The sequence below is a fragment of the Parasteatoda tepidariorum genome, chromosome 4, assembly GCF_982258835.1.
Source record: "Parasteatoda tepidariorum strain Cologne lab strain chromosome 4, Ptep-v5.0, whole genome shotgun sequence".
In the NCBI taxonomy this organism is placed as follows: Eukaryota; Metazoa; Arthropoda; class Arachnida; order Araneae; family Theridiidae; genus Parasteatoda; species Parasteatoda tepidariorum.
In genome coordinates this window covers 41,677,298-41,703,180 of record NC_141758.1, presented here as the reverse complement: position 1 = coordinate 41,703,180, position 25,883 = coordinate 41,677,298, and the positions used below count along the sequence as shown (strand labels likewise).

At 28.0% G+C, this 25,883-nt stretch overlaps 1 protein-coding gene across 2 annotated transcripts in view; it reads right to left on the bottom strand.

The window, feature by feature from the left end:
* LOC107456442 (uncharacterized) overlaps positions 1-25,883 on the bottom strand; it is a 75,009-nt gene that overhangs the window by 16,269 nt on the left and 32,857 nt on the right. The window contains exon 1 of one of the 2 annotated variants that reach the window (XM_087160997.1): positions 14,334-14,471. The exons of the other annotated variant lie outside the window; for it this stretch is intronic. Coding sequence (XP_087017123.1) covers positions 14,334-14,402 — 69 coding nt within the window. The 5' untranslated portion in view covers positions 14,403-14,471. Of the gene's footprint in view, positions 1-14,333; positions 14,472-25,883 lie in introns of those variants that run through there. 2 annotated transcript variants of the gene reach the window in all.

Below are 25,883 nucleotides of genomic sequence, written 5' to 3'. Positions count from 1 at the left end.
GCGGCCCGGGATCAACATTTCTGCGGCCCGCGAAAAAGTAAAATTCTAATTGGCTTGCGGCACCTACCATTCCAGGGAAACTGCATCGTATCAAAAATACGCAGAAAAAATTTCTAATCTTAGAACAGAATTTGAAACAAGGTTTAAAGATTTTAATTCTTTAGAAGAAAAATTTTGTTTGTTTTCTTCAATTTTCTCAATAAATATAAACTCAGTTCCCAGTAATATACAAATGGAAGTGATTGAGATTCAGTGCGACTCAAATTTGAAGGCAAAATTCATTGAAGTGGGTGTGCCTGAATTTTACAAATATTTACCTAAGTTTGAAAATACTCGAAAATTCGCATATGAAATTTTTTCCATGTTTGGAAGTACTCATCAGTGCGAGCAATTATTTTCTGTCATGAATAAAAATAAATCTTCTGTCTTAAACCGTATTAATAACGCTCACGCTGGGCCAATTTTGAAAGTAGTCTCGGCCAATAAAATTTCTCCCGAAATAGGAAAGATAGTAGCAGAGAAGAGATGTCAAATATCAAAGAATAATTTTACTTTATTTATGTTTATTACAAAGTACTATTGAAAATAAAAATATATGTTTCTATGAACACTGATATTTTTATTTTTTATTTAATTTTTGCGACCCACCTAAAGTTAAGCATTGTTTATTTGGCCCAAGTTAGCTTTTGAGTTTGACACCCCTGCACTATATGGTTTATATAAATAATACCATTTTAACTTCTAAACTATTAGTTCTATATTAAATAAATAATCCTAAGAAACAGAAACGGTTAGATATTAAAAAAACTCATTCGATTAAAAAATAAATAGATTTGAATTAACAGTCGATCTGCCTTTATAAGCCACAATGCCTTTTCTTATTCTGTTTTTTTTCATATTTATTTTTATTCTCTGTCGGCTGCTGAGGATTTTCTAGTTTTGTTTATCATTTTTGATTTCTATGTTTCGCTGGGAATTTTACGTTTTATATAGATCATTCTTGTTTCTTCCCATTCATGCTAAGTCTTGAAAATGGGCGCCTATTTTTGAGCACTTGAAACATGTCGACTATTATATCCGTTCTGTATATTTTTGAAGTGAATGAAGTCTTTTGATCAAGTAATATTAGTCATTTAGTTTCAAATCTGGCCTTATTTGACTAAGCGGAAAAAATACAGAAATCATCTCTTATTTCTCTAGATAGCTATAAGTAAGTTTCGACTTGTGAGGTTGTTTAACTTTTCTTACCTCTTGCTAAGAGAGAAGGGTACTTAATCAGTCTGCCATCGGCTATAACTTTTTTTAATGTCTAGGTTTTACCATTATTTAACTATCTTTAATATATTAAATATATTTATAATTTTTTTTTTACATATTTAAATGCTGTATTTCAAAGTGATCTTGTGAGGAATCACAAATTTTCGTATCGAGGATTTTCAGAGAGAAAAATGAACAATAATAATTCATTCGTAAAAGCAGCAATCTAATACTGATATAAAGATGAAATATTTTCGAATTCAAGAACGAAATCCAATGTCTAACTTTAATGAATGCAATGTAAGCCAAAAAGATAAGCTTTCGTTCTAATTGTTTCACTATTTCCAATTCTTTAAAGAAGAGCAGGAATAATGTTCATTTTGAAAAGTAGAAATTCTGTTTGCCCTGTGGAAAAAGCCATTTTGAATTATTATTATCCATTTGAATTATTATAATTATTATAATTATTTGAATTATTATAAATGAATTATTATAATTTTTTGAATTATTATAAATGAATTATTATAATTTTTTGAATTATTATAAATGAATTGTTATAATTATTTTGAATTATTATTATTTTGAATTATTATTATCATTAAGAAATCGTCTAAAACACTGTAAGTGAAAGAAATTTGTTTATTTGAAATGTAATGGAGATGAATTTTCAAAGTTCATTTGCTAAAAAAATGAACTTTTAAAAAAAAGTGAATTTTTTAGGTCACGTATACTTTAAAATATCACCAAGAATAACTCCAAGTTTTACTGATGAGTTAAACACACGAAAACCGTAAAGCTCTATGATAAGAATGAATACAAAAAAAAAAAAAAAAAAAAAAAAAAAAAAAAAAAAATCGGTCAATAAACTGTTAATTATAACTCTTATAAGTTAGAATTACACTTCAGAATAAGAAGCCCTGCAATTGTATAGTTCTTTATTTCTCGCCTAGCAGCATGATAATTTATTTTTCGTGCTGAACAGGCTTATTTCATGAATTCTTCTTTTTAATCTAAGTTGATTTAAAGGTGTGTGTTCGACACCTTTTCATTTTAGTCTGTTTTGGAAATACTCATGAAAATTTTATGTCTGCAGAACAATGTAAAAGTGTCAGTCATAATCGATGCGGATAGAGAAAGAGACTTACATATATAGAAAGACAGGGAGAGAGAGACTAGTTTAAAATGAAAAAAAAAAAAGAGAAAGAAATTCTGAAATTTTTCAAACAATGACAAATAAATCATTTCGTATTTGTTCTTGAAAATATATGCTTGATTTTTCTAACTACATATTTTGTAGACAAAACAATCTGAAGTCTACCAACATTTAAAATTCAGTAGACTGGAATCATTTCTTTCGTATAAAGGTCATTCTCAGAAGGAGCAGGAATTTCATTCGTAAAAAGTTCTTTTTTCTTTTTTTTAAAAATTCATAAATTTAGTTTAGTTTAAATCTAGTTTTAGGAGAGATTTCAGTAACATTGTTATTGTGGTTTAGAGCTTATACACAAATTATATTAAATAATGATCGTAGATGTGAAAAATAAGATTTTACAGGTTTGTGATAGAAAAAAAAATTATTGATATAATACCCTAATAATCATATATTGATTAATAAAATATTACTTGAATAATTATTTCTTTTTTTTTAATTAACATTGAGAAACATTTAACTCTTGTTGTTATCTTGCTATTGTTGATGTCTTGTAATTTGTTGTGGGCAACATGAAATAATTGATAATAATATCAATTGATAATTTTGAAAACTTTTTCAATTGAGTTAATGTGCTAAAATAGGGTTAATTTAAGATTCATGGCACTAGTTTTTTGTCGAGAAAAATAGGAACCTATGCATAGAAAAACAACAGAATACATAATTGACAAAAAATATTTGACCTCAAAATAAAATAAACATTAAAATTTTGCATATTTTTTGTTGTCATGAAAAACAGTGCTTTGTCTAAACTGTCAAAGAACTGGAAGCTGTCTAACACTTTAAACTGCTTCCTGCGAAACTGCATCTGCTACAATAAATTTTATAGCCGTCGTGGAACAGTTGACACAATTTTGGGAATCGGCTATTCAGGGTTAAATCCGTAGCCTTGTGATTTTGAACCCAATCCAGAAGACAAGGAATCTCCTGGATTAAGTATTGGGAGAAATTTGTCTTCATGGAGAACTTTTTTGATGGAATTAACCAGCGTTTGCGTTACATGGAGAGGAAAACCACGAAAACTTTCCTCGGTTAGCTTGACGGCAAGAGGACCCAACTCATGATCTGTCCACTCCTGAGGATATTTTATGTCAAATATCAGAGATATTTAAGCTGAGAATCTACCCTAGACTCACCCTATATTACTGTCCAATCTAAAAGAAAGAACACTAAACGCATCATTTTCAAAAGACGTGTGGGGAATTTTCAATGGTAATATAATTTTTTAAAATTTTTTTTACGAGAATGTTGTGCTTTACATTTGCTTCAGATGCCGCAAAATTGTAATTAGTATGATTAATTAGCTTAGAATGCTATTAAAAGAAGAGTTTCATTTTTAATGCATTTAAGTAAGAAATCTGTCTCATTGTTACATCAAGCCTAGATATGTTGAAAAATAAAATAACAGCAAAGCTTTTAAAACATTTTAGTATGAACTCATCTTTACTTAAATACCCACAACTCTAAATATTAAAAACAGATAACATAATTCACAGATAAATCAATATCGCAAATTCCTTTAATTTGTTTCTGAATAAAAGAAGAGGTATGGTTTTAAAGCATTGAACAGAGGAATGTTTTTAGTATGAATTGATCCTTACTTTAATACCCATGTCTCGAAACACACAAAAAAGAGACACTTTACACGTGATTTTATGCATCGTGCTAAATTAATTAGTTTTGTTAAGTAAAGGAGGTGATGTTTTTAAATTCTAATGTTCTTCAATTCAATAATTTGTTGATATGCTAAGTAAGAAAAGTTATGTTTTTAAGCTTTTTAGTATTAATATAATCTTTGTTTAGTAACAAATACATGCTTCTGTAAAAACTGCAAACCTTAAAGTTGAAATTTGTAATATTTAATAATAGAAGGAACATTAAGTTATTTTGTATAAAAAACTGTTTTTTTTAAAAGAAAAGTTGTACGATTTCTTAAAAGTATGTTTTGATGTGTGATGTAAGTAATTGGTTGTAAATTAATAAGAGACGTCCATTATAAACTTAAAACTAAAATGTTTAAAATGAAACATAAATTGTAATTGTAACGTCATGGAATTTTAATTTAGAGTAATAAAACAGAAAAATGCTTGAATTTTAAATCAAATTATAAAATTTTTTCGATAAGTTTAAACTAACACATTTCTTTAGTGATGATGTACTTCATTGGATTGTCTCAAGGGGAAAATAGCGTGGCACTTTTCCAAACCAAAACTTTATTTAAATCTGTACGAAGCAAAATTATAAAATAAAAAAAAGAAAGAATTTACTAACAGAAAGAAAAACAAATGGTTCGCAGGCAGGGGTTTTGTTTTAATAAAAATAAGGGAAATAACTAAATAATAAGCTGGTTTAAAAGGTTAAAAAAACATTCTTGCAAGAGAATTTATTTACAAATTCATGCCCAGGAACAAGTTATTTCATTATTTGAAGAGTTTTTTGTGTCCGGTTGTAGTCTAAAGTTATAATTTTATTGTTTTCTCTGATTTTCTTGAACTCTTAGGCTGTAAGTCATTATGACAATTTCAATCAACGCAGTATTGAAACGTGGTGCTTATTGGAATAGTCAAAAATGGTTCGTTGGGTATTGTTTTTTGGAAAAAGTCTTAACCTAATATCCAGGTAAAGTGAGCAATTAGAAATCACGTGACCTTGATTTTACAGAACATTGCAAGTTGGGCAGAACTCCTATTTTCCAAAATTACCCCCGGTGAATATTTAAAAAGCTATGCTGGGTCAAGAAGCAATTTAAATAGAAATCAGAATAAAAGATGTTTCAAGGAACTAGTTTTTATGAAACTGATTAGTCGACCTGTTTTGCCGTATTGAAAGTTTTTTTTTATTTGATTTTTAAATTGAATCATTGCAGGGTGAAAATAATCAAATATAGATTGATTTGTAATTCAAGCTCTTTATAGACTAGTTGTTCGGCTCTTTCGTTTCCCCAATTGACAACATGCAATTTTTAATAAGTTTACTATCCTAACTACTAAACTAAGTAGATAGTTAGGATAGATAAACTTAGTATACTAAGTTGACTATTTAATAAGTTATATAACCTTCTCACAAATTTCTCCTATGTGTTAAATTTAAATCTAAATAACTATAAATATTCTAAACATAGAGCTCAAATATGCTTTATTATTTCAAATTGTAAATAATTTATTGTATATGTCTCTCTTACAACAAAAAATATTTTTTTATTATCAATGTACACCTTTTTGGTATTTTATTTGTTTGATAACTGAAATGTATTTGAATAATTAAAAAAAAATTATTATGATCAATCTAAGGAAAAAAAAAATATTAGAGTAATTACATTTTAATTTTATGACACGTAAGAAATAATAATACATTCGATTGTTAATAATTCACAAAAATATAATCCGGAGAAATCTATTGTTTACATCTTATCAACAAGAAAAGTATTTGATTTTAGTTATCTTTTTATCAACTTTGACTAATGTGGTTTTGTACTACTATATTATTTATTGACAAGAGCAATTGAAATATCGAGATAAAAGTAGATATATCTCTTGTCTTAAGGGTTAAGGTTAAACACAAATTATCTGTAAAACATCAAACCGATTAACGGCGTTTATCGTTTTAGAACGTATTCATCACGAGAAAAAAACGACCGTTCGCTAAATAAATATATTGATAAAGATTGAAAAAAAAAGAAAGAGATAATAAAAATATATTTCAGAGTACGGGTAGCTTTTCAATAGTTTACAAATTAACAATGAAGTTAAATATTTGACAATAATTGTTTTCCAATAAAAAATTGAATAAATAAAATAACTTAGGAGTAAAAATTGCTTAGTAATATTTTTGTTTTATTGGAAGTTAATGTAAAGATACTTTTACCCATTAAAAACAAATTTTAGCGTGCATGTAGTTTTTAAATAGTCGCAAATTAACAATGAAATTAAATATTTGATAATAATTTTTTTCATATAAAAAATTTTATAAATTAGATGACTTAAGAGAGAAAAAAATGCTAAGTAATATTTTTTGTTTAATTGGAAGTTAACGGAACGATACTTTTACTAATACATTTAAAAAATAATGAAGTTGGTTGAATAGTTGCTGTTTGTCTGTAGAAACTTGATTCCATCGAATCAAGATAACTTGTACTACATCGTATTAACTTTTAAGTATCGTATAACATTTCTACACTGTTGCTTAATTATCCGTAACTTTAGTATAGAGTTTTTTTGCCTTTATCAATCCTTAATATATCCAATTGCTTTAAGACTAGAGAGCGTTGAAAGTTTTCATGGTTGTTTTCAAGTTTAAAATCAAACGTAATGGTCAACATCAAAAAGTTATTTATTTAATATATATTTTTTTCCGTTGAGACTTTTGATAAAGTTAACTTGAAGTGCATTAAAGTTGAAGTTATCCCATTTACTTTAATTTTCCGAAATACCCAGTAGTTTATTTTACTTTAACATTAGTATTAGGCACGTATTTTTGTTCTTAATGTAGTCCAATTGCTTAAAAACTACAGGTCGATGGAGATGTCCATAGGGGCTTATAAGTTTAAAAGTAAATTCAATGGACATTTTCAATGTCAAAAAGTATTTCTTTAGCGGCTGTTTGCCTATGTACAGTTATGTTGATTTCCTGAACTACATTGTACAAGGCTTAGCTAATTCCGCTGTAGTTTAATTTCCCATTACATTACTAAGGAGTTTAATTCTTAACATAGTTCGATTGTTTCAAAACTAGAGGTGGTTGAAGATTTTTATGTTCGCTTTTATGTTTAACGCAGTCAGTTTGAAATAAGAGCCTCCTTCTTGATAAACACTGTTAGAATTTTCATTTTAAAATTACGGTAAAATAACCAGCAGCAGTGTGTTCATCCAATTAACCATAAAGTTTACGGTACATTAAAAAATCACAAATACAAAACTATACGGTTTTTTAATCATTGACATCATGGTTTCAAAACCGCAAAAAAGAAACTCAACTGGACATTGTAATTAAGGTTTTCGTTAGGTAAGGAATTTGGAGTTAGATTGTGGTTGAGTTGTAATTTATCAAATGAACCATGGGATTTAATTAAATAGTTAATCTTTTTGTTTTTCCTATTGTAAGAGATGAGAAATCGTTGACTTTTTTGTGCTAAGCAGCTTTATGGTGCTGCCCTCTAGACGTGAATGAGAGCATCGTATTCTAATAGTCCAGGGTCGCAAATCGGGGAGTGTATGACACTGAGAACTTTTATTGCGTTGAAGGGAATGGAGGAAATATTGTGTTGTCCACACTGGCACTCGAACCCCCGTTGTGTCGGTCATGAGATTGACTGATTAGCCCTCTAAGCTATAATATGTGCAGAACAGCATGGGATTAAGTAGCTTCATTAGTAGTGCCTAGTTGTGATGAAATTCTTTTTTCTTTACCGAATGAGGAAAAAACAGTTAATATATGGTTTTTCTCACAAATAACAGTTTGAATACTATCTTATTTATGGTAATTTGACTGTTTTGTTTGAATATGGTAAAATAACAATTAAATAAATTGTTATTTAATCATTTTTCCGAGAAATTTTAACAGTGTGAACGACATTGCCTGAAAGGTCAGCAAAGTCCACTGTAGTTTAATTTTCTATATTATTAGTATGGGGCTTTTACCTATTAATTTTTAATATACTTCAATTGTTTCAAAACTAGAGATGGTTTAAGATTTTTTTTATTCTCGCTTTTATATCTAATATGGTCAATTTAGAGTAGAACACTGGTCTCGTTCTTGATACAACAAAAAATTATTTTTTGATGGCTGGTACTAAAATTAACAGTTTTGTCAGTTAAATCAAACAATTTTGAGATAATAAAATTTCATTTTTATTAGTCATGCCGATACGCAATTCTGACATCTTTGAAGAGTTTTTTTCAACGTCTAAATTTACTACTGCCATTACTATGGAAATCAATGTGATTTCGAGAGAAGAATGTCGCTGAAATCAATTGACCTAAGCATTTGTTACAATTTTTCCGTTATCCCTTTATTACGGAATTACTTTTATCAGAAATCTCACCGACATGATCTGAGAAAATGTCCAAAAACAGTATTTAACCAAATAAACTTTATCGAATTTATTTGATAACAACATCCTTTTCACGCATGTTTGAATTTGCAACACGAAGTTCTTTATAAAAATGATGCTTTTAATCTAGGGAAAAAAAATTGTTGTGTCATTGAAAAACTTGTTATTAAAATAATTAGATAACAAAATCGATACTTAAAAAAAAACTGTCTAATTTTACTTATTTATCATTCTTCATTAGTCATTATTCAAATGAAAGGAATGAACGAAAAACAAATCATGTAATTTTAAATTCGCGAAAATGAATCTGTACTTAAGTTATAAATGTAACTGTGTGGGAACTTAGTATTAAATGGACAATGTGGAATGGAGGGAGTTGTCATTTAATGTCTTTTTGTTTTGGAAATTAAAGTGAATTATATTTTGTGTTTAACAGCTACAAAGTAACATAATTTTTTATTGCCGAAAACTCCCTCTTCATCTAATTTTTAAAAAAAAGCAAACTCCAATCGTTTCATTATTCCAGAAATCTTTAACATAGATCTATAAAACTGTTCTAAACGTTTGATTAAAGGTATTTAATAATTTTCGTTGATATGACAAACGTTTATTTTTGTAATTTTCTAATGATCAGACAAATTATTAGTAGCAGAATCTGTTAATATTGTTGGCTACTCTGTTGCACAAGAACCGCTACTTCATTTACATGAAGTTTGTTAAAGTCGCGATTCGTTTAATTATTTCATCGGAACTGTGGTGGTTCAGGGGATAGAGCCCTCGCCTCCCAATGAGGTGGTCCGGGATACATCCAGTCGATACGAATTCCGCATCCGGCTTGCACCGACCACAGTGCTGACGTAAAATAACGGCAGTGCTAGACTGATCATGGGTTATCTCTGTGTAATGCGGGATGTAATACCGTGGGAGGTTTGGTTTTTATCTCTATGTAATGCGAAAATGCTGGTTAACTCCATCAAAATGTTCGAAAGCAAATTTCTCCCAATACTTGATCCTGGAGTTCCCTTGTTTTTGGATTGGGTTTAAAATTATAAAGGCTACGAAGTTAAACATTGGTAGTCGTAAGCTCAGAATTGGGTTGATTGTTCAATTAATCCTCTTTGGGCATATTATAACTTTATGAAATGTTTCAAAATGACGCTTAACACGCGCCGGTTGTAAGTGATTCTTTGGAAGTTACGACAAGTAGGGTTTTACTAAAAAGTTAAAGCTAGTTTTCGCAAATTAAAATATGTTAATTAAAGTCGTAAATTAAAGTCATTTTAAAGAAAAGAAAAATACAATTGTTCTTACCTTTCTCTTTTTGTAATGCTCTGAACTTAATTTAAGTAGATTCTCATGTGAAACTCAGTTATTTATACATTGCAAAAAAGAAAGAAAAAAAAACTGTCAATTCTACGGAAAAAAAAACTTAGATTTTACCAAAAAAAAAAAAAAAAAAAGAGAGGAAAGAAACTGTTTGAAGAAAAAGTTTTTAACCGCTTTGGTTTGTCTTAGTTTGTAACCGTTACCCTCACAGCGTAAAAAGAGTAATTTTTATATGTTTTTGAGGTTTTTTCTGTATATTAGACCGTTTAAAGTTGTTTTGTTTACAAAACGGTTTTTCTCTGTTTTTGTACCCTAATCATAAACGGATTAAAACCGTCAGTTCCATTTCTACTTTTTGCCACTCAGTTTTGCTTACCGCACAATATCTTAAGTTATTTTCAAATCATTTTACGATTATTTTCTGAGCTTACTTTTTACTTTTCAACAATTATTTTATGGTTTTGAACATCGTATTCAAATAAAACAGCGAATCAACATTACTGTCAAAATGATACTGTACTGGATTATTTTGTAGCTTTAGAAATAACATTTTAGTAAGTTAAGTTATGAGACAATTTTATAAGGGAGGGTCAATATAAGTTTAAATGTTTTTACACTTAAATATGATTTCTATGAAACTTAAGATAAAGACAGCTAATGATTTTTCTTCATAATGAAAACTAGAGCATCGGCAGCTAAGGTGATAAAGCACCATCTCCCAAATAAGTGATACAGGTTCGAATCCCAGCGTTGAATGATTACACGAATTCTGTCCAAATATCACCGAACAGAGTACTGACATATTTATTTATCGCGTTGTTTTGTTAAAACAGCAGTTTTTATGAAAATGACAAAAATATTTGTTAAAATAGCAGAATTTTTGTTAGATAACATTTAAATTAGATAACACAAAAAATTAACATGTTAAATTTTTGTTAGAATAACAGAGTTTGTTTCTTAAGATAACGAAGTTTGTTAAAAAGCAAACAATAAAAATAACAGTTCATATCTGATGAAATATCAATATTTTTTTTAACTAAAATTAATAGTCAAAACAGTATTTATGTGATTAAATTATAGGTGTCCGTTTTCAAATACCAATATTTTTAGGAGAAATAAACTGTTTTTCCACTGGCACGTATCCTGACAGTTTTTTTTCCCCAGTAAACTTAACAGATTTTTTTTTACAGTGTAGGGTAACTTAAAAACTGAATGCTGCATCGATTAATATAGAACAATTTTAACTTTTTCAGAATTATTAAAAAACTTCTAGCCATTTTGTAGAAAAAAACACAGGATTCTTCTTTGAAATTACTACTTATTATACTATAATATTCTTAGAAAAAACGCTGAATTAGTTTTTGAAGCCTCTTTACAGTTAGAGATAATTCAGTGTTATTTACTTAGATTATTATTAACTAAAGAAATGCTTGTAATTTTGTTGCTACATAAGGCAAATATAATCTTCTAAGCATAGATTACTAACTACTAGTTTCGACGATAAATACATACTTCTCAGAATTCTAAAAATTACTTTCAACCTAATGAACTACTACTTAAAAACATGCTCCAGTTTGAGGGAAAAATTAACTTCGTGTGAGAAAATGATAATTGTGATGATTTTTAGAAATATTCAAATAAAAGTAAAAGAAATTGCTAGAACTTTATACTTTGAGCAAGTTTATTTATGGTTAGCGTGCCCAATTTCCCAAAATAGACTAACTAGTTTAAAGGATTTGAGGCTGTTTACAAATGCCCTTATCTTTACGAATATGATTATAACTTAATACACTTTTTTTTCAAAAACGAATGTACCGTGATTAATAAATAACAGAAACAAAATAAAAAATACTCTAAAAATAACTTTTGATCTAATGATTGGGTTTTCATGAACTAAGATGACTTTTTATGAATCGAGAAGATGTATTTATTAATACGGATAATATTTTAAAATTAAAAATCAGATTGAATTGATTTTTTAGATAGGAAATAACAAGGTATTCCGTTTTTGTTTTTCTAGTGGTGCAAATACAATAATCATTACGAAGAAAATTTAAGCTTAAAGTGATTTAGATAATAGCAAAAAAATTTCGACTTAGCAAAATAGCAAAAATATTCTATCAGAAGATTTTAATCAAACTACAATATTTTTTTCCAGCAACATTGAAATAATATTATTTATGTCTTTGCACTGTGTATTGAGAGAAAAAGGTTGGTAAAAATTAGCAGAATATGGCTCTATGGGTGCACCAAAAAAAAAAAAAAAAAAAAACACGGTAATTTTTACCGAAGTGCTTTACTAATGATTTTGTTAAAATTAACAATAAAATATGGCTTTATAATATGTGATAAAATTTTGCAAATGTAAAAATATTTTGGTAATTTTATCATGTTACCTTCTTAGAGCATGACCTAAAAACCATTTATTCGGTTAAATTTATTTTGCGGTTTCATATATTTTTTTTAACAAAATGTATGATAATATGAACAATAATTTTTAAAAATCAGAATTTTCAGCAAACCATTTATATTATACGAACGGAAAAATAACCAAATATATAGGTTAAATGCCGTATATTTTGGTTTTATTAGCAGAATTATGGTTTTATTTTAGACGAAATGTCTTTACTATACAGGTCGATGATTTCACCAGATTTCTTTTCTCCGTATGCCTTTTAACTTTTAATAACAAACGCATCAAAATTCTCATTCAACTATTTAAGCAAAAATTAAGCATCTTCTAAGCATTTTCAACTTTACAAGGGTTTTAACAAAATATTAAATATTATAAAAACTGTATAACTTTCTAAAGCACAAAAGCTTTCATTATTCTGTCTAAGTAAGTTGTTATATTTAACAACATTATACACTTTTTTCAAATAACAGGCTAAATTTTTATTAAACGCTTAAAAACAAGTAAATTTTCCAGTCATTTCTATTTTACGTTTCAAAAATATTTTTGTAACTTTGTGACTTTTTTAGAATCCACAATAAAAAAGAAATAGGATTATTAAGATATTAGAAACCATTTCATTTCAAGAGTAAAATAAGCACTTAATAAGGACTACTGATGAAAAATTTGTTAAGGGTATTTGCAAATAACATTGTAAAATAATCGTTTTCTTCGATGTTATAGAATTCCAAGTTTAGCAATTAAATAAGTAAGAATACAAAGTTAAGAAAAAGACATTAAATATATTTTTGTATTAACTATTTATTTGAATTTCAGCTTTTAAAAGAACGGCAAAAAATTCTGATTTCATTATTTAATAGCATTAATTCAAGCCTGGTTTTGAAACAAATAAATTTTTAATTGCTAATAAGAACGAACTTAATTATAGTCCAGTTTCTTCACACTGCAGATCAAATCTAATTTTTTTTTCCAAAAAAAAAAAAAAAAAAGAAATAGTCATCCGCTTCATATATTCTCAAATTATTCCACAACTTCAACAGAGGCAAAAAGTAAATAAACAAGTATTTAATGTAGTAAGGTATCTAATTTAAAATTTGTATGCGTATATTGCATATTGTGTTATTTGTTTCAAAATTTGTCAAATTATTTGCTAAATTGAAAATCTTAGTAATTTTTTTATTGTTTTTTAAATTTGTTAGATTTAAAGTTATAGAAACAATGATACAAAAGTAAGTCTATAACAATTTAACTAAATTCAAAGCAGATGTTCTAAGAAAAAAATTGATAATGTTCTCAATATCTTCTTTCGTAATAAATAATTGATCCAATCTTTTTATAAATCCTTAATAATATGAAGAAAATTTTTTTTTTCAAATTTTAATAAATTGCTTCGGCGCGTAAAATTAAAAGTGCAGAGATTTAAATGTAGAAGTGACTTTAAAAAATATCTTACTAATAGTTTATAATTAATCTAAGTTTTAAAATGTTAACTTGATTAAGAATGTAAGAAAAATAAAAAATAAAGTAAAATACAAACTTTTCTAGCGTTTGCAAGAAAAATAACTAAAATAGTAGAAAGATAAACATTCATAATAAAAATATTTTACCAGATATCAATAAGGAATTTCATCTGATCAAGTCATATAAACGCCATAAAAGAAAATCATCATCATGTTCCAAACAAAATCAAAGATAAAAATTTAATACAAAATGAGACAAAAAGCAGATGACTTCAAATGAGTTAAAAATTGATTAAAATAAATCGTCTGCGCTGGCAGCGTGAAAAAATTAATAAGCTAAATGGATTCTGATCCTCCATTAAAAAAATTCCGATACAATATTTTTTGAAAGTCCTATACAATATTTTCTGTAACTCTCTTAAAAGTTTAATTTAAATATTAAAGTTCTTTGAAAAACATCAAATGAATAATTATAAATTATTGTAATTTTAAAATGTTAGCTTAATACTCATCGAAAAATAGAAAAAATACTTCCATTGTGGGATCAAAAAAGTAAACAGTAGGAGAAAACAAGCTAAAATACTAAAAATATAAAAGTTTATGATCAAAATATTTTACCTGATAACAATAAGGAACACCTCCTGATCGAGTCATATAAACGCCATAATAGCAAACCATCATACCCATGTTCCAAACACAATCATAGATAAAACGTTTAATATAAAACAGTACAAAAAGCAGACGACTACCACTGAGTTAAATAAAATTTGAATAAAATAAATCGTCTGCTCTAGCAGTGTGAGGAATTAATAAGCCAATTGCATTCAGAACTTGAATTAGAAAAATTCGATTTGTAAAAGTAGCAAAATGCTGTGCGGTCTAGTAGTTATTTAGTCTAATTACATGCCTTAGGTCTATTTCCACAGTAGGTGGGGAGCTATTCATTGAAGATCAGATTGCAAATCCATCTTCATCTTCAATTTGTTTTTTTTATTAAGATCCTTTTTATCCCAGTTAGAAAGGTTTTAATTAGTGTGAATTGCACATTAATTTTCGTTGTACTCGTTGAAATGCGTTATGTTTAAGCGGATGTTCGGATTGGAAAGAAAAAAATTACAATATTAAGAACGATCCCATTAAGATCGTTTTAACGAAAGGAAAAAGCTTAATTATGTGATTGAGAAAAATAAATGGAAGGAACTGAAGTGGTTTAAATAATTGACTTAGTTTGAATTTTAATTCTGTCTGGCACGTTTCTCAAGAAATAGGTGAAGAACTCTTAATTAAAACTAATGACTTGCGTAAAAAAATCATTGTAATTATAATTTTGCTGAATTTATTTCGATTGAGGGCTGTAATTTAGGGAATTTTGTTAAAGAAAGAAAAATAGTTATAATTTTCGAATTCTGGCAATATTTTTTCTAAATAATTACAATAGACAATCTTGGAATGTATTTTCCCTGTTAGCCCTAACTCATGTTTTATTATTTTATATGTGTGATTTTTGAATTTCATTACTTTATTTATTTATGGCCAGGCCCTGATTATCGCCTAGGCCCATTAGGTACGGGCCTAGGGTCCATACTTTATTGGGGGCTTCAAAAATTAGTAAAAAGTCAACACTATCAGTTTTTAAAAAAAATTACTGAAAGAAACAGTTTATCTCAAAAAAGGCATTTTTTATTTCAAATTTTCCTTATATTGTGATAAACCAAACTCTTGTAAACATTGCACTAATCAAAGTCGAAAGAACAGCTGAATTTTAATTGGTGCAATTTTTACTCCAACGGCTTAAGCAAATGCAACGAGAATGGATATTCACTAAGTCTCTTATATATGATTAGTGTCAACAAGAACTAAAAGCTTATTCTTAACAAATATGCAAAGCTGTGCATGGAAGGCTACAATCTTTAAAATAATTCAGCTAATCAGTGACTTTTAGCAAAAATCACTGATTTCAATTGTCTGCGGTCAACAAACTATTTTTATTTTCATGCAATATTGTTCTGTAGTTTTATATTTCGCTTTAATATTTAGAAGCGACAACTTTATTCTAGAAAAATTATCTTCAATTGTCTGCTTTCAAAATTTTTTAGAATGCTTCCCTTGAATCATGCAGTTCAATAGATTCGTTTTATTGTTAGGACAACTCTTCAGAAATTTAATTTCAAAATATTTTGTTAGGGGCCGGGAAAATTTTGTGGACCTTGGGCCTGGATTTGTCGTGATCGGTCCCTGTTTATGGTTTTTCCACATAAAGCGTGAAAATTTTCAGATTCATCCCTACCTTATCATTTCTAATTTTAATAAATATCAGTATATCTTGATTTGCAAAGTATTAGGCAGAAGAATTTTAAAAAAAATACTTGATTTGTAACAGTTAAGGTGGCTAAGAATATCATTTTGAACAAAATATGAAAAGAAAAAAAAAAGGGTAACTGAGATAACTTTGGACTATTATAAATTTTGTGCAGAATTTTGATAAACAAATGGTTATTAAAATGTTCTTCTGCTTGTTAAATTTTTTGCTCGTTATCTGTAACTACTTTAATTTTCTTTAAAAAATTGAATCATAGCGTAGAAGATGAAATATTAATTCAAAAACTTTTAACACGGTTTTATATAAGTTTTTGTTTAAGTTTTTCATAGAGGCGCGAAGAGATTTTTACGTTCATGAAGTAGAAGAATAATGACCGGTCCTTGCATTCTCATTAGACTGATTACCCACTGGTTTAATGCAGTTTTCTCATATGAAGATCCATATTTCGTTGGTTATCATCTACATTAAATTAATAATTTTAAATGTTTTGTATTGTAAGTTTTAGATGCATTGCTTACCGAGGATAATGGTAACTTCTATTGCAATCGAATCGTAAACTTCATGTGTGAAAGAAAATTTGTGTAGTAAAAAGTGTTATAAAGTATAACAAAAAAATTAGCATTCAATTTCAGTTCTATTGTAAAATAAGTTTATAGTTTTAATAAAATTGTGTCGATATTATGGGGGTATAAAAACAAGGTGAGCAAGGGTAAGTACCCCAAGTAATTTTTAAAAAAAATTTAACATTTAGTTTTTCCAATCACATGAAAGAAGAATTTTCTATCAAAAATTTGGGGTAGACTATATTTGAGGGTGCCCCTTGATTTTCGCCAAGTTGAAATCGCTGTTGATTGCAAAGCTGGGCGATGTTGAAACCCTATCGTGATTCTGATTGGTTCAGATTTTAGCGCTGTTTTTAAATGTTCAACGGTAAATTTAATTTCAGAGGTCCGTTAGTTCTACGTTGGATACCGGCTGGTAAGATTACTTTTGAATCTGATCAATAAGATCGAAGGTATGTGTGCAGTCATAAAAAGGGATTTAAGAAAAAAAATGTGACCGCTATTTCGGTATTACAGACGCCATTTTCGATTCGTATTTCGTCGAATTTATGAGGTGATGGAGGAACACAGATTCTGTTCATGATAAATTTAGACAGTATCTAGCTGTTATTAGATAGTTCTGTGCACCTAAATCTGAGAATATTCAAGTTTATTGAAGAAATGAGTAGTTGCTTTTTTCTTTTTCTTTCTGCGCCTACTCCATTAGTTTTTCCTTCGATTCAAAATTCTTTTTATTGGGTTTATTAATTTTGCTTATATCAGGTTCATTGCAAGTTTTGGCCGATGTTTTGTTGAAATTTTCCAATGTTTTATCAAAATGTCATTATGTTTTGGCTGCCATTCCTGTTACCACGGTTTTCTACGCAAACAGGAATGGCGCCAAACATAAGTCGCCAATTTCGCCAAGGGGTGCCCTCAAGTATATTTTTCCCAATGCGAAAAAAGAAATTTCATCAGTTTTTTTATAATATATGTATTGGTGTTTTCTATCCACTTACACTAAAATAAAGAATTTGCTTGTGTCTCTTTGTGTATATATAACAGGATTACGGGTATATCACCGACACTAAAAATAGGACATTTAATTATGGGATAAATTGTACAATTGTAAAGAATTAAATTAAACTATAGAAAATAATTAAAAATGATAAATATTTATTGAAAGTTCTTTTTTGCATGGAATTATCTTTGAATAAATGAATTTTATAATTATGTGCAAAATTTTTTCAATTCACTTAAAAGTTTCTAAAGCTATGGAGAAATATTCAAAAGGTAAAATTAACATTAAGGGATTCAAACTTTGAACCGTTTTCCTGACCAAACTATTGGGACCATATTTCTCAGATTACGACTACAAGATATTTCAGGGGTCAGAAATCCAAATCCGTAAAAAAAGTCTGTTTATTCAGAGAAAGTGCATTTTTGTGTCTGATTTCGTAACTTAAAATATTGTCAGCACTAATTAATTAGCATATTTGAGATCATCCCTTCAAACCATTAAGAATGAGATCTGATCATTAGATCAATAGGTATTAAGGATGATCCTCTCTTTATTTTGCGCACTGTACATACAAAAATAGAACTTTTAATACAGAAATCCTTTATAACTTTTGAACTACTGTTAAGTCTCATTTGCCTTACCGTGACTCACATTCATTGCATTTAGGAAGCACTGTCTCGCTTGTTTAAATAGCAATGACAGGATTCATAAATAGGTGCAAGTACAAAGATGTACTTTTTGTTAATAAAACTTTTTATAATTTCTAAACTTTAAACCCTATCCTCTCATGATTTATTCCATTCAATTCATCATAAATAATAACATTAACCCGACACCAAAGCTTGACACCTGAGGTCGTGCAACTTTTTACCTCTACTTTTTATCCTAAGTAGGGTATTTAACTGTTTGACAAAAGTTTTGAACACTTTCTTTAAATGTCCCTTGTTTGCAATTATCGAGATATCTTTGCTGAACTATTAGTAATTATATGCACTAATAAATAAAGAAACAGCTATGTGTATACATTTTATACTAGTTGATTACCTGTTTTTCGTACAGGGTGATAAAAAGAACTAATTAATCAGCACTGAACAAGACTACAAAATCATGCATAAAATTGAAATGAATAAAGGCATATTTGTAATAAAGCTGAAATCATTTAAATTTTTTTTATTTATTATCATATTTTGCCCTTTCATGTGGCTTTACGTTATCAGATTAAGCAATACCTGCTAATTAATCATTTAGTAGTTTATCCCATCATGATAGAGATCAGCTGTATCTCTTATACTTATATCTTCGAGGGACTATAAAAAACTCAATTCTAAAGTCTCTATCATAAAAATGCTCAGTATTGGTGCAGTTTTAATAGGCTCAAAATTTACTCATAAAATGCTTGAAATCCAGAGATGCCAACTGCTCCGGACAAGCCAAAATAATTTAAAAAGTGGTAAATAACTGCAAATTAAAATTTGCAAATGTTTGACTACTTTTTGCTTGCTTTTTACAAGGTATGACATGACGTAAGTACCATAAAGTGGTGAGTTATATAAGCCTATGAATTATTTAGAAATAGTGGTGGATTAAAATCTGCTAAATTGAATTTATTAAACCATGAAGCCAGAATGCCAGTAATGCTTATTACCAAAATTAAGCATCATTGGTGCCATAATAGTAACATGGCGAATTTTTACGGTTCCTAAAAACGAATAAGTACATTTTCCCATTAATTTTGCTCTTTTGTACTTTTTTTTACTAAGTAAAACTTTGAAATTTTTAACATACAAAGGTGTGCAGTTGCATACAAAGGTGTGCAGTTGCCCCGAAGCATATTTCTAAGAGATGGCATTGAAAAGTGTAATAACATAATTTCTGCTGGGAGTAAAAAAATTTCATTAAATTAAAAGGAAAAAAATTGAACAAAAATAAATAAAAATTTAAAATCTATATTTAAAATTGATTTTCCTGTAAATGCATGCAAATATTTTTTTCGTAAATTTTTTTTTATTTCCACCAAAATATTCTTAAATGTTTTAAAATGAAAAATATACTCATATTTAAGAACTTAAAAAATAAAATTTTATACTTAAACTGATGCTGTAAGATACTACTTGATTAAAAATTTCATTTGCTTAAAAAAATATACGAACTGGAATTTACAGTTGACATGTTTTAAGCATTCAAAAATAGGCACCTACTTTCAATGAGAAGGAGAAGTAACTAAAGTGATTTGAAACATAAAACGAATTGTTGTCAACGATAAATGAAAAAATTAATTGATAAACTAGTCTGGAAAATCCGAAACAGAAGAACCACCGTGGCCAAGAGGGGCAAACCCTGCACCTCTTTTCGAGAGCTTGAAACACTCCGACTGTTGTTTCCAAATTGTATATTTTTGAAGCGAATAAAGTTTTTAATCAAGCAATTTTATTATTGTTTGAAAATTGTATTTTATTCTTTATCTAGCGAAAGGAAAGTATTTACCTAACAAAAATGATTACAATTTTAAAGTTTTAATGCACTCAAACCTCGATTGGATACAAGGACAGTTGTCTCCTACACCCCCCACCCCGCGGGTTATTAAAGAGAAATCGATTTTTTACTCAAAACATAAATTAATTTTCAAAAAAAAAAAAAAATTATAATAACTTGCACTTCAAATATTTTTTTCCCGATCCTACTTACTGTCTGAAAACAGAAATATTTGGAAAATATTCACTTTTTTAATTAAAATTAAGTGTAAAAAAGTTATTTTTGTGTATTATACTTTCGATAAACGAAGAGTTCTCTGCTAATCGTCTGCATTTTACATCAAGTTGACTCACGATTAGGCTTAGATGCAAAACGACACTGACAGCTGCTGTGCTAATGTAGCAATCGAAGATATCGATGGAAAATCTGTGTTTAATCAGTATTCTTTAGAAATGCATATTTAAATGTTTTGCTTCGGAATCCAAAATATTTGAATGCAATAATTTATTATTGAAGATATTGGATGGAATTTTTAAAATGTAAGCTTTTGGTCCAATTAAAAAGAAAAAGCTAACACCACAAATAGCGTTATAACATGCTAGCTTAAATTTCGTAATTATAAGGACAAGATGACATTTTCAGGAGTAACATATTAGGAAATATCTTGGTTAATAACCATTGGAAAATTTAAAAAAATGGTAGATAAAAACAAAATCATACACTTAAGACTAAAAAGAAAAAGAATTCAAAAAATTATACCTAAAAATGCTTGTATAAGATTGATAAAAGTAAAAAATTCGTAATTATATTTGTTGATATTTACAACTCACGGAGATATTTTCCGATAAAATAATTTAAAGCTCTTCGTGATATGTTTCTGTGACTAAAGACAAGCGCACATTTTTGAATATTATAACATTTTGGCGATGTGTCATCTTTCGAAAATTATTTCAAGAATTACAATGTTAAATAAACTGTTGATTTTGACAGGGATTTAGCCCTAATAATGAGGTGTTAAAGTTTCTTATGTTAAGTTAAAAGTTAAGGCGTTTCCACATAACACATTACACATTACAATTCGTTGTAAGTAGAAAATGTTTGTGTACTGAAAATATAGCTTCCGAAAATCAAATTTGTGATCCTAGTTTCTAAAGTTTTATTAAAAATTGTAAAACATTAAAACACTAAAATTAGCATTAACATTAGCATTTAAGAATTTTAAAATGTTTTCATAAAGAAGGAATTCTGATTTAATTTGCCATTTTTATAAAAATTCTGATTTTAACTCAAAACGTATGATGTCAATAAAGATGAGCATACATAGAAAATGTTTTTGTTCTAAAATGCATTTTTTTTTGTAATCTAAATTTTTGAAATAATGTTTAACGGTGTACAACTTTAAATTAAAACTTAAAATTCAAAATACATTTTCATGAAAAAGACAAAAAATCTTTTTTATTGTTATTTTTAGAAAATTTAAAGTCGAATTTAAAATATATAACAACATTATTCAGATGAGCATTTTAAAATAGCATTTCTGTTTTAAAAATAAATTTAAAATGTCTCTTAAAAAGAAAGAAGTGTTAAAACATTTGTTTTTGTAGGTTAAAAAAAAATTTTACTTCCAAAAATATTCGTTTTTTTATGATACAAATTTGTGAAAATCATTTTCAAAAGTGCCACTAAATTCAAAGTGCCCTGTATCTTTTTTAGATGGATATCCGCAAATACTATGTCCTGAGATATGGTAGTTTCGTGATGTAAAATTCATAACACGTTTTCTTAATTTGTTTTGTTTCTTTTCTCACTTTTTCTGCTGATGAATGTAAATTGTTCGACATCTCTTAAAAGGTGAACATTCATAGAAAATATTCATGACATTTAAATATAGTTTTCATGGTGTGAATATGTAAAATTACTTTTTAAATAGTCCCTTGAAAAGTTAAAATTAAGACTCGTTTTCAGAAAAAAAACTGACAATTGACATTAAAACTTGAATGTAAACCTTATGGTACCATATTAAAAACAGACACCCATCATTTTTCATATAATTTCGCAAATCATTTTTCATATTTTAAAAATAAAGGATTAAGGGTGTAAATTTGTAAAATTAATTTCTAATATGCCCCTTGTAACGTTAAAATTGAAAATAACTTACTTATACTGCAATATTTGGCAAAGGTGTATGGCACTATTTTAAAAAAGATCACCCGTTGAAAATATTTATGTTTTTAATTATAGTTTTTGGGGTGCAAATATGTAAAACAAATTTCGGCCGTGTCTCTTATTATATTAAAAATTTCAGAATGTTTTTATTAAAGAAAATCTGATCCTTATTGTCATTTTCGTTTTAAAAAAATAAGATGCAACACGAGTGCAAACAATATAGTACTATTTTAAGGTTAGGTAAACACTTAAACAATTTATTACACTCACAAGCTAATATTTTTATTTATTCCGTTGTGCAAATTTGTAAAATTAATTTTCAAAGTGTTCATTAAAAGTTAAGATTAAAATTAAGACAATTAAAAATTAAGACTTTTTTTTAAAGAAAGACTTTTTTTTAAGATGTTGGACAGAAATATTTCTAAGTAGTTACAACTTAATAATATCATTTTTAGGATGAACACTAGTGAAAACTCTTCATGTTCTAAAAATCTATATTAGTTTTATTGTAATAAAAATAATATTTTAAGCATAAAGAAATATTAAATTTAAAAATATTTTAAAAATTACGTCTTTTCGGACTTGTTTATTTGCTTATTATCTTCGAAGAGGTTTAATACACATTTTATCAAGAGTTATAAGATTATAGTAGTTATAATAAAATTGAATTTTTTTATCGTATGAATCTGAATTTGATTTGAATTCTGTACCTGAAATAAACGCAACGCATGACGTATGCGCAAATCGTGTTATTTGTTTCTACCACGATTCAGTAGCCAATCAGGTTCCATACGCACGCATCTCGTCGTTTGCAGGTATTCAATTAAATCTGATGCGAAAATTGATTCAGCATGGTAATAAGCAAAGTCTAATAGCTCTAACGTTAACTCGTCATGCACAATCACTTGATTAGGCAAAACCATGTAATTAAATTGGTACTCTTCTTCTCGAGTTATAAGTACACAATTCTAGTTTAAGTACAATATTTGAATTAAACTTTTACTTAGTTAAGCAAATTTAATTTCTTGCAATAGTTATATATAAGGATTTCTCCAGGCTTTAATATTAATAAAGACTAGGAGGCTTCGCCCCCTGCTCGCTAGGGCTCACCAACCCTCGGAACTGCTTTCGCAGTTAATTTCGGATTGCTTTGCAATCCGATGCTCGCTTTACTCGCTCATTGGATACGTTCTTAACGTCTAGCTTTTGTATACTTTTTTGAACACTGAAGTTCCGAAAACTTTTCACTGTAGAAAATTCTAAACCTGTGCATTTCAATATTAATTTGAAATTGCAAACAGTTCACATATTTTTCTTAATCACACTATTCTAAATTTCAGTTATTGAGAAAGGGACTGTTGTAAGTTTTGTTTTAAAGTCTTTTCCACCAGAGGGCTAAAACCATGTGTTGTAAAACAATATGAAATAGTACTGAACGCCGGATGTAAAGCATCGGCTTCGATGAAGATAATTTTGTGAGAAATTTTTTGATAATTCGATGAGAATTCACCCGATTAGACATATTCTCACTACGTGCTCTTGCGCGCCGAAGCCTATCGATTAAAACGTATTAGCGTTTTATATAATATAGATTAGCCATATGATGCTCACTACGTGCTCTTGCAAGCCGAAGCCAATCAATTAAAAATGAAAACTGTTGCCAACGCGAGAAAAGAAATATCATCGGTTTTATTGATACATACGTATTAGCGTTTTATTTAATATAGATTGCTTTACTGTTCATTGTCGTTTTTATATTTTTTGTTAATTCGCGATCGCAACGAACTATAGGGGGCGTTGTTGTATGAGACGCTTACCTGCGATTTCTATATGAACCGTCATTCAGTTACTCTGGAGACGTCGTTAATGTAGCTTGTAGCATTGCAACGTTCCTTCTTTAATGTGGCTTATTAAATTTAAAAAAGAAAAATGCTTGATCTTCTTTCTTGTACAACCGAAAACAAAATGGTATCGCTTTTTATTAGAGAAGGAACATCCAAAACACATCGGAAAAATATTTGTACATTAACAGAAAAAAATATGTATATTCTTATAAGAGTTAAAACCTAATGCCCGAGAAATAGTATTACTAAATTTAATGATATAACATGAAAGGCCCATTTAAACTTTACATTCTATAGTTTTAAGAATCATATTAGTTCAAAAATTAAAATGAACAAAAAGTATACATAAGCCTCATAATTTTATGAAATTTAATTTTGTAAACAACGTTTTTTGACAACAATTTTAAAATCATTATTTAGAAACTAAGAAACGTAAAATAAAGAATGCTGACGAAACAAAAACAAAAAAAAAAAAAACAATTCTTTTTTGTCGCCATTTTTAGTGCTACGAATATTCGTCTTTGGGATTTGCCAAAAACAAAACAAGATGCAATTTTATTTTTTCAGGAGGGAAATATTTTACCGAAAAAACGAAAATGTAGCAATTCCCACAACATAAAACTTTATCTTGGTAAACGTACGTTTTGGAAATGTTATTTCATTTGGAATCTTATTCATCAGAGTTCATATGGCGATATGATTGTTTTGAATCTATGCTAAACTCTATATCGGCTCATTTTCCACCGAAATCCGATTGACTATTTTGATTTTAAATAAAGTGTTTTATTTTATGAATTGTCGCAAAAATTTTAAGTGTAGATTAGCGGCACTTAAAAACCGCCAAATCTGTAGCGGCGGTGGCGTTAATACGTTAGTACCGAATTTTTATTCCATACTTTTCTGAATCATATTACTTCAAACATTGGAATATACAAGAAGTATACATAAACACATAATGTTATATCATTTAATTTTTCAAAAAAAGTATTTTGAGAACAATTTTTATCAAAAAATTATAAACTAAAAAACGGAAAATAAAGAATTCTTAGGATAAAAAAACGATTTTAAGAATTCTTTACATTGAAATAAAAACTTTCATATTGTTTCTTTTTTTATTATTCTTATAGTTCTTAATCAGACGTAAAAACCCATTCTGTAGTGTAGAGAACCATCATCAAATGAAAAAAAAATATTTACAAGCAAATTTTTTATTGTAAAAATCATTGCACTTACCAGATTTATGATTCCCGGAGAATTCCAAAATGATAAGTTCCTTGTTTGAAAACTTTATTCTCAAATAATAGATACATAGTTTATACCTTCATTACTTTTAGATAACATACTACACAGCAAAATTTTATAATTGATATGAATTTGAATATGTAGCTAAAAACAGAATAGCTGAATTCTAGTTGAACTTATTCTTTCAAAATTAAAAAAAAACTTACCAAGAAAACGATTTAAATTAATTAAGAATCAGCAGAAATGGCACTATTTCAAGTAACTTGGATAATTTTTTATTGTTGTTTTCCGAATTATATGGATACAGAAATATATACTATTCTATAACTATTACAATTCTGTATGTTCTGAATTCATATTTATTCACTGGAATGACAAAAGCAATGTTGACTTCACTTTAATTCGTAATGAATTGAAGACAGAAGAAATGCATTTTACCTTAATACACACATCTGTAACAGTATCCGAAATCGGAAGTCATCAGTTGCAAGTTTGTTGATAATAGAAATTAAAAATTATTGAGGAATTTTTCTTCAAATGTTTGGCGTGTTCTGTTCCTGA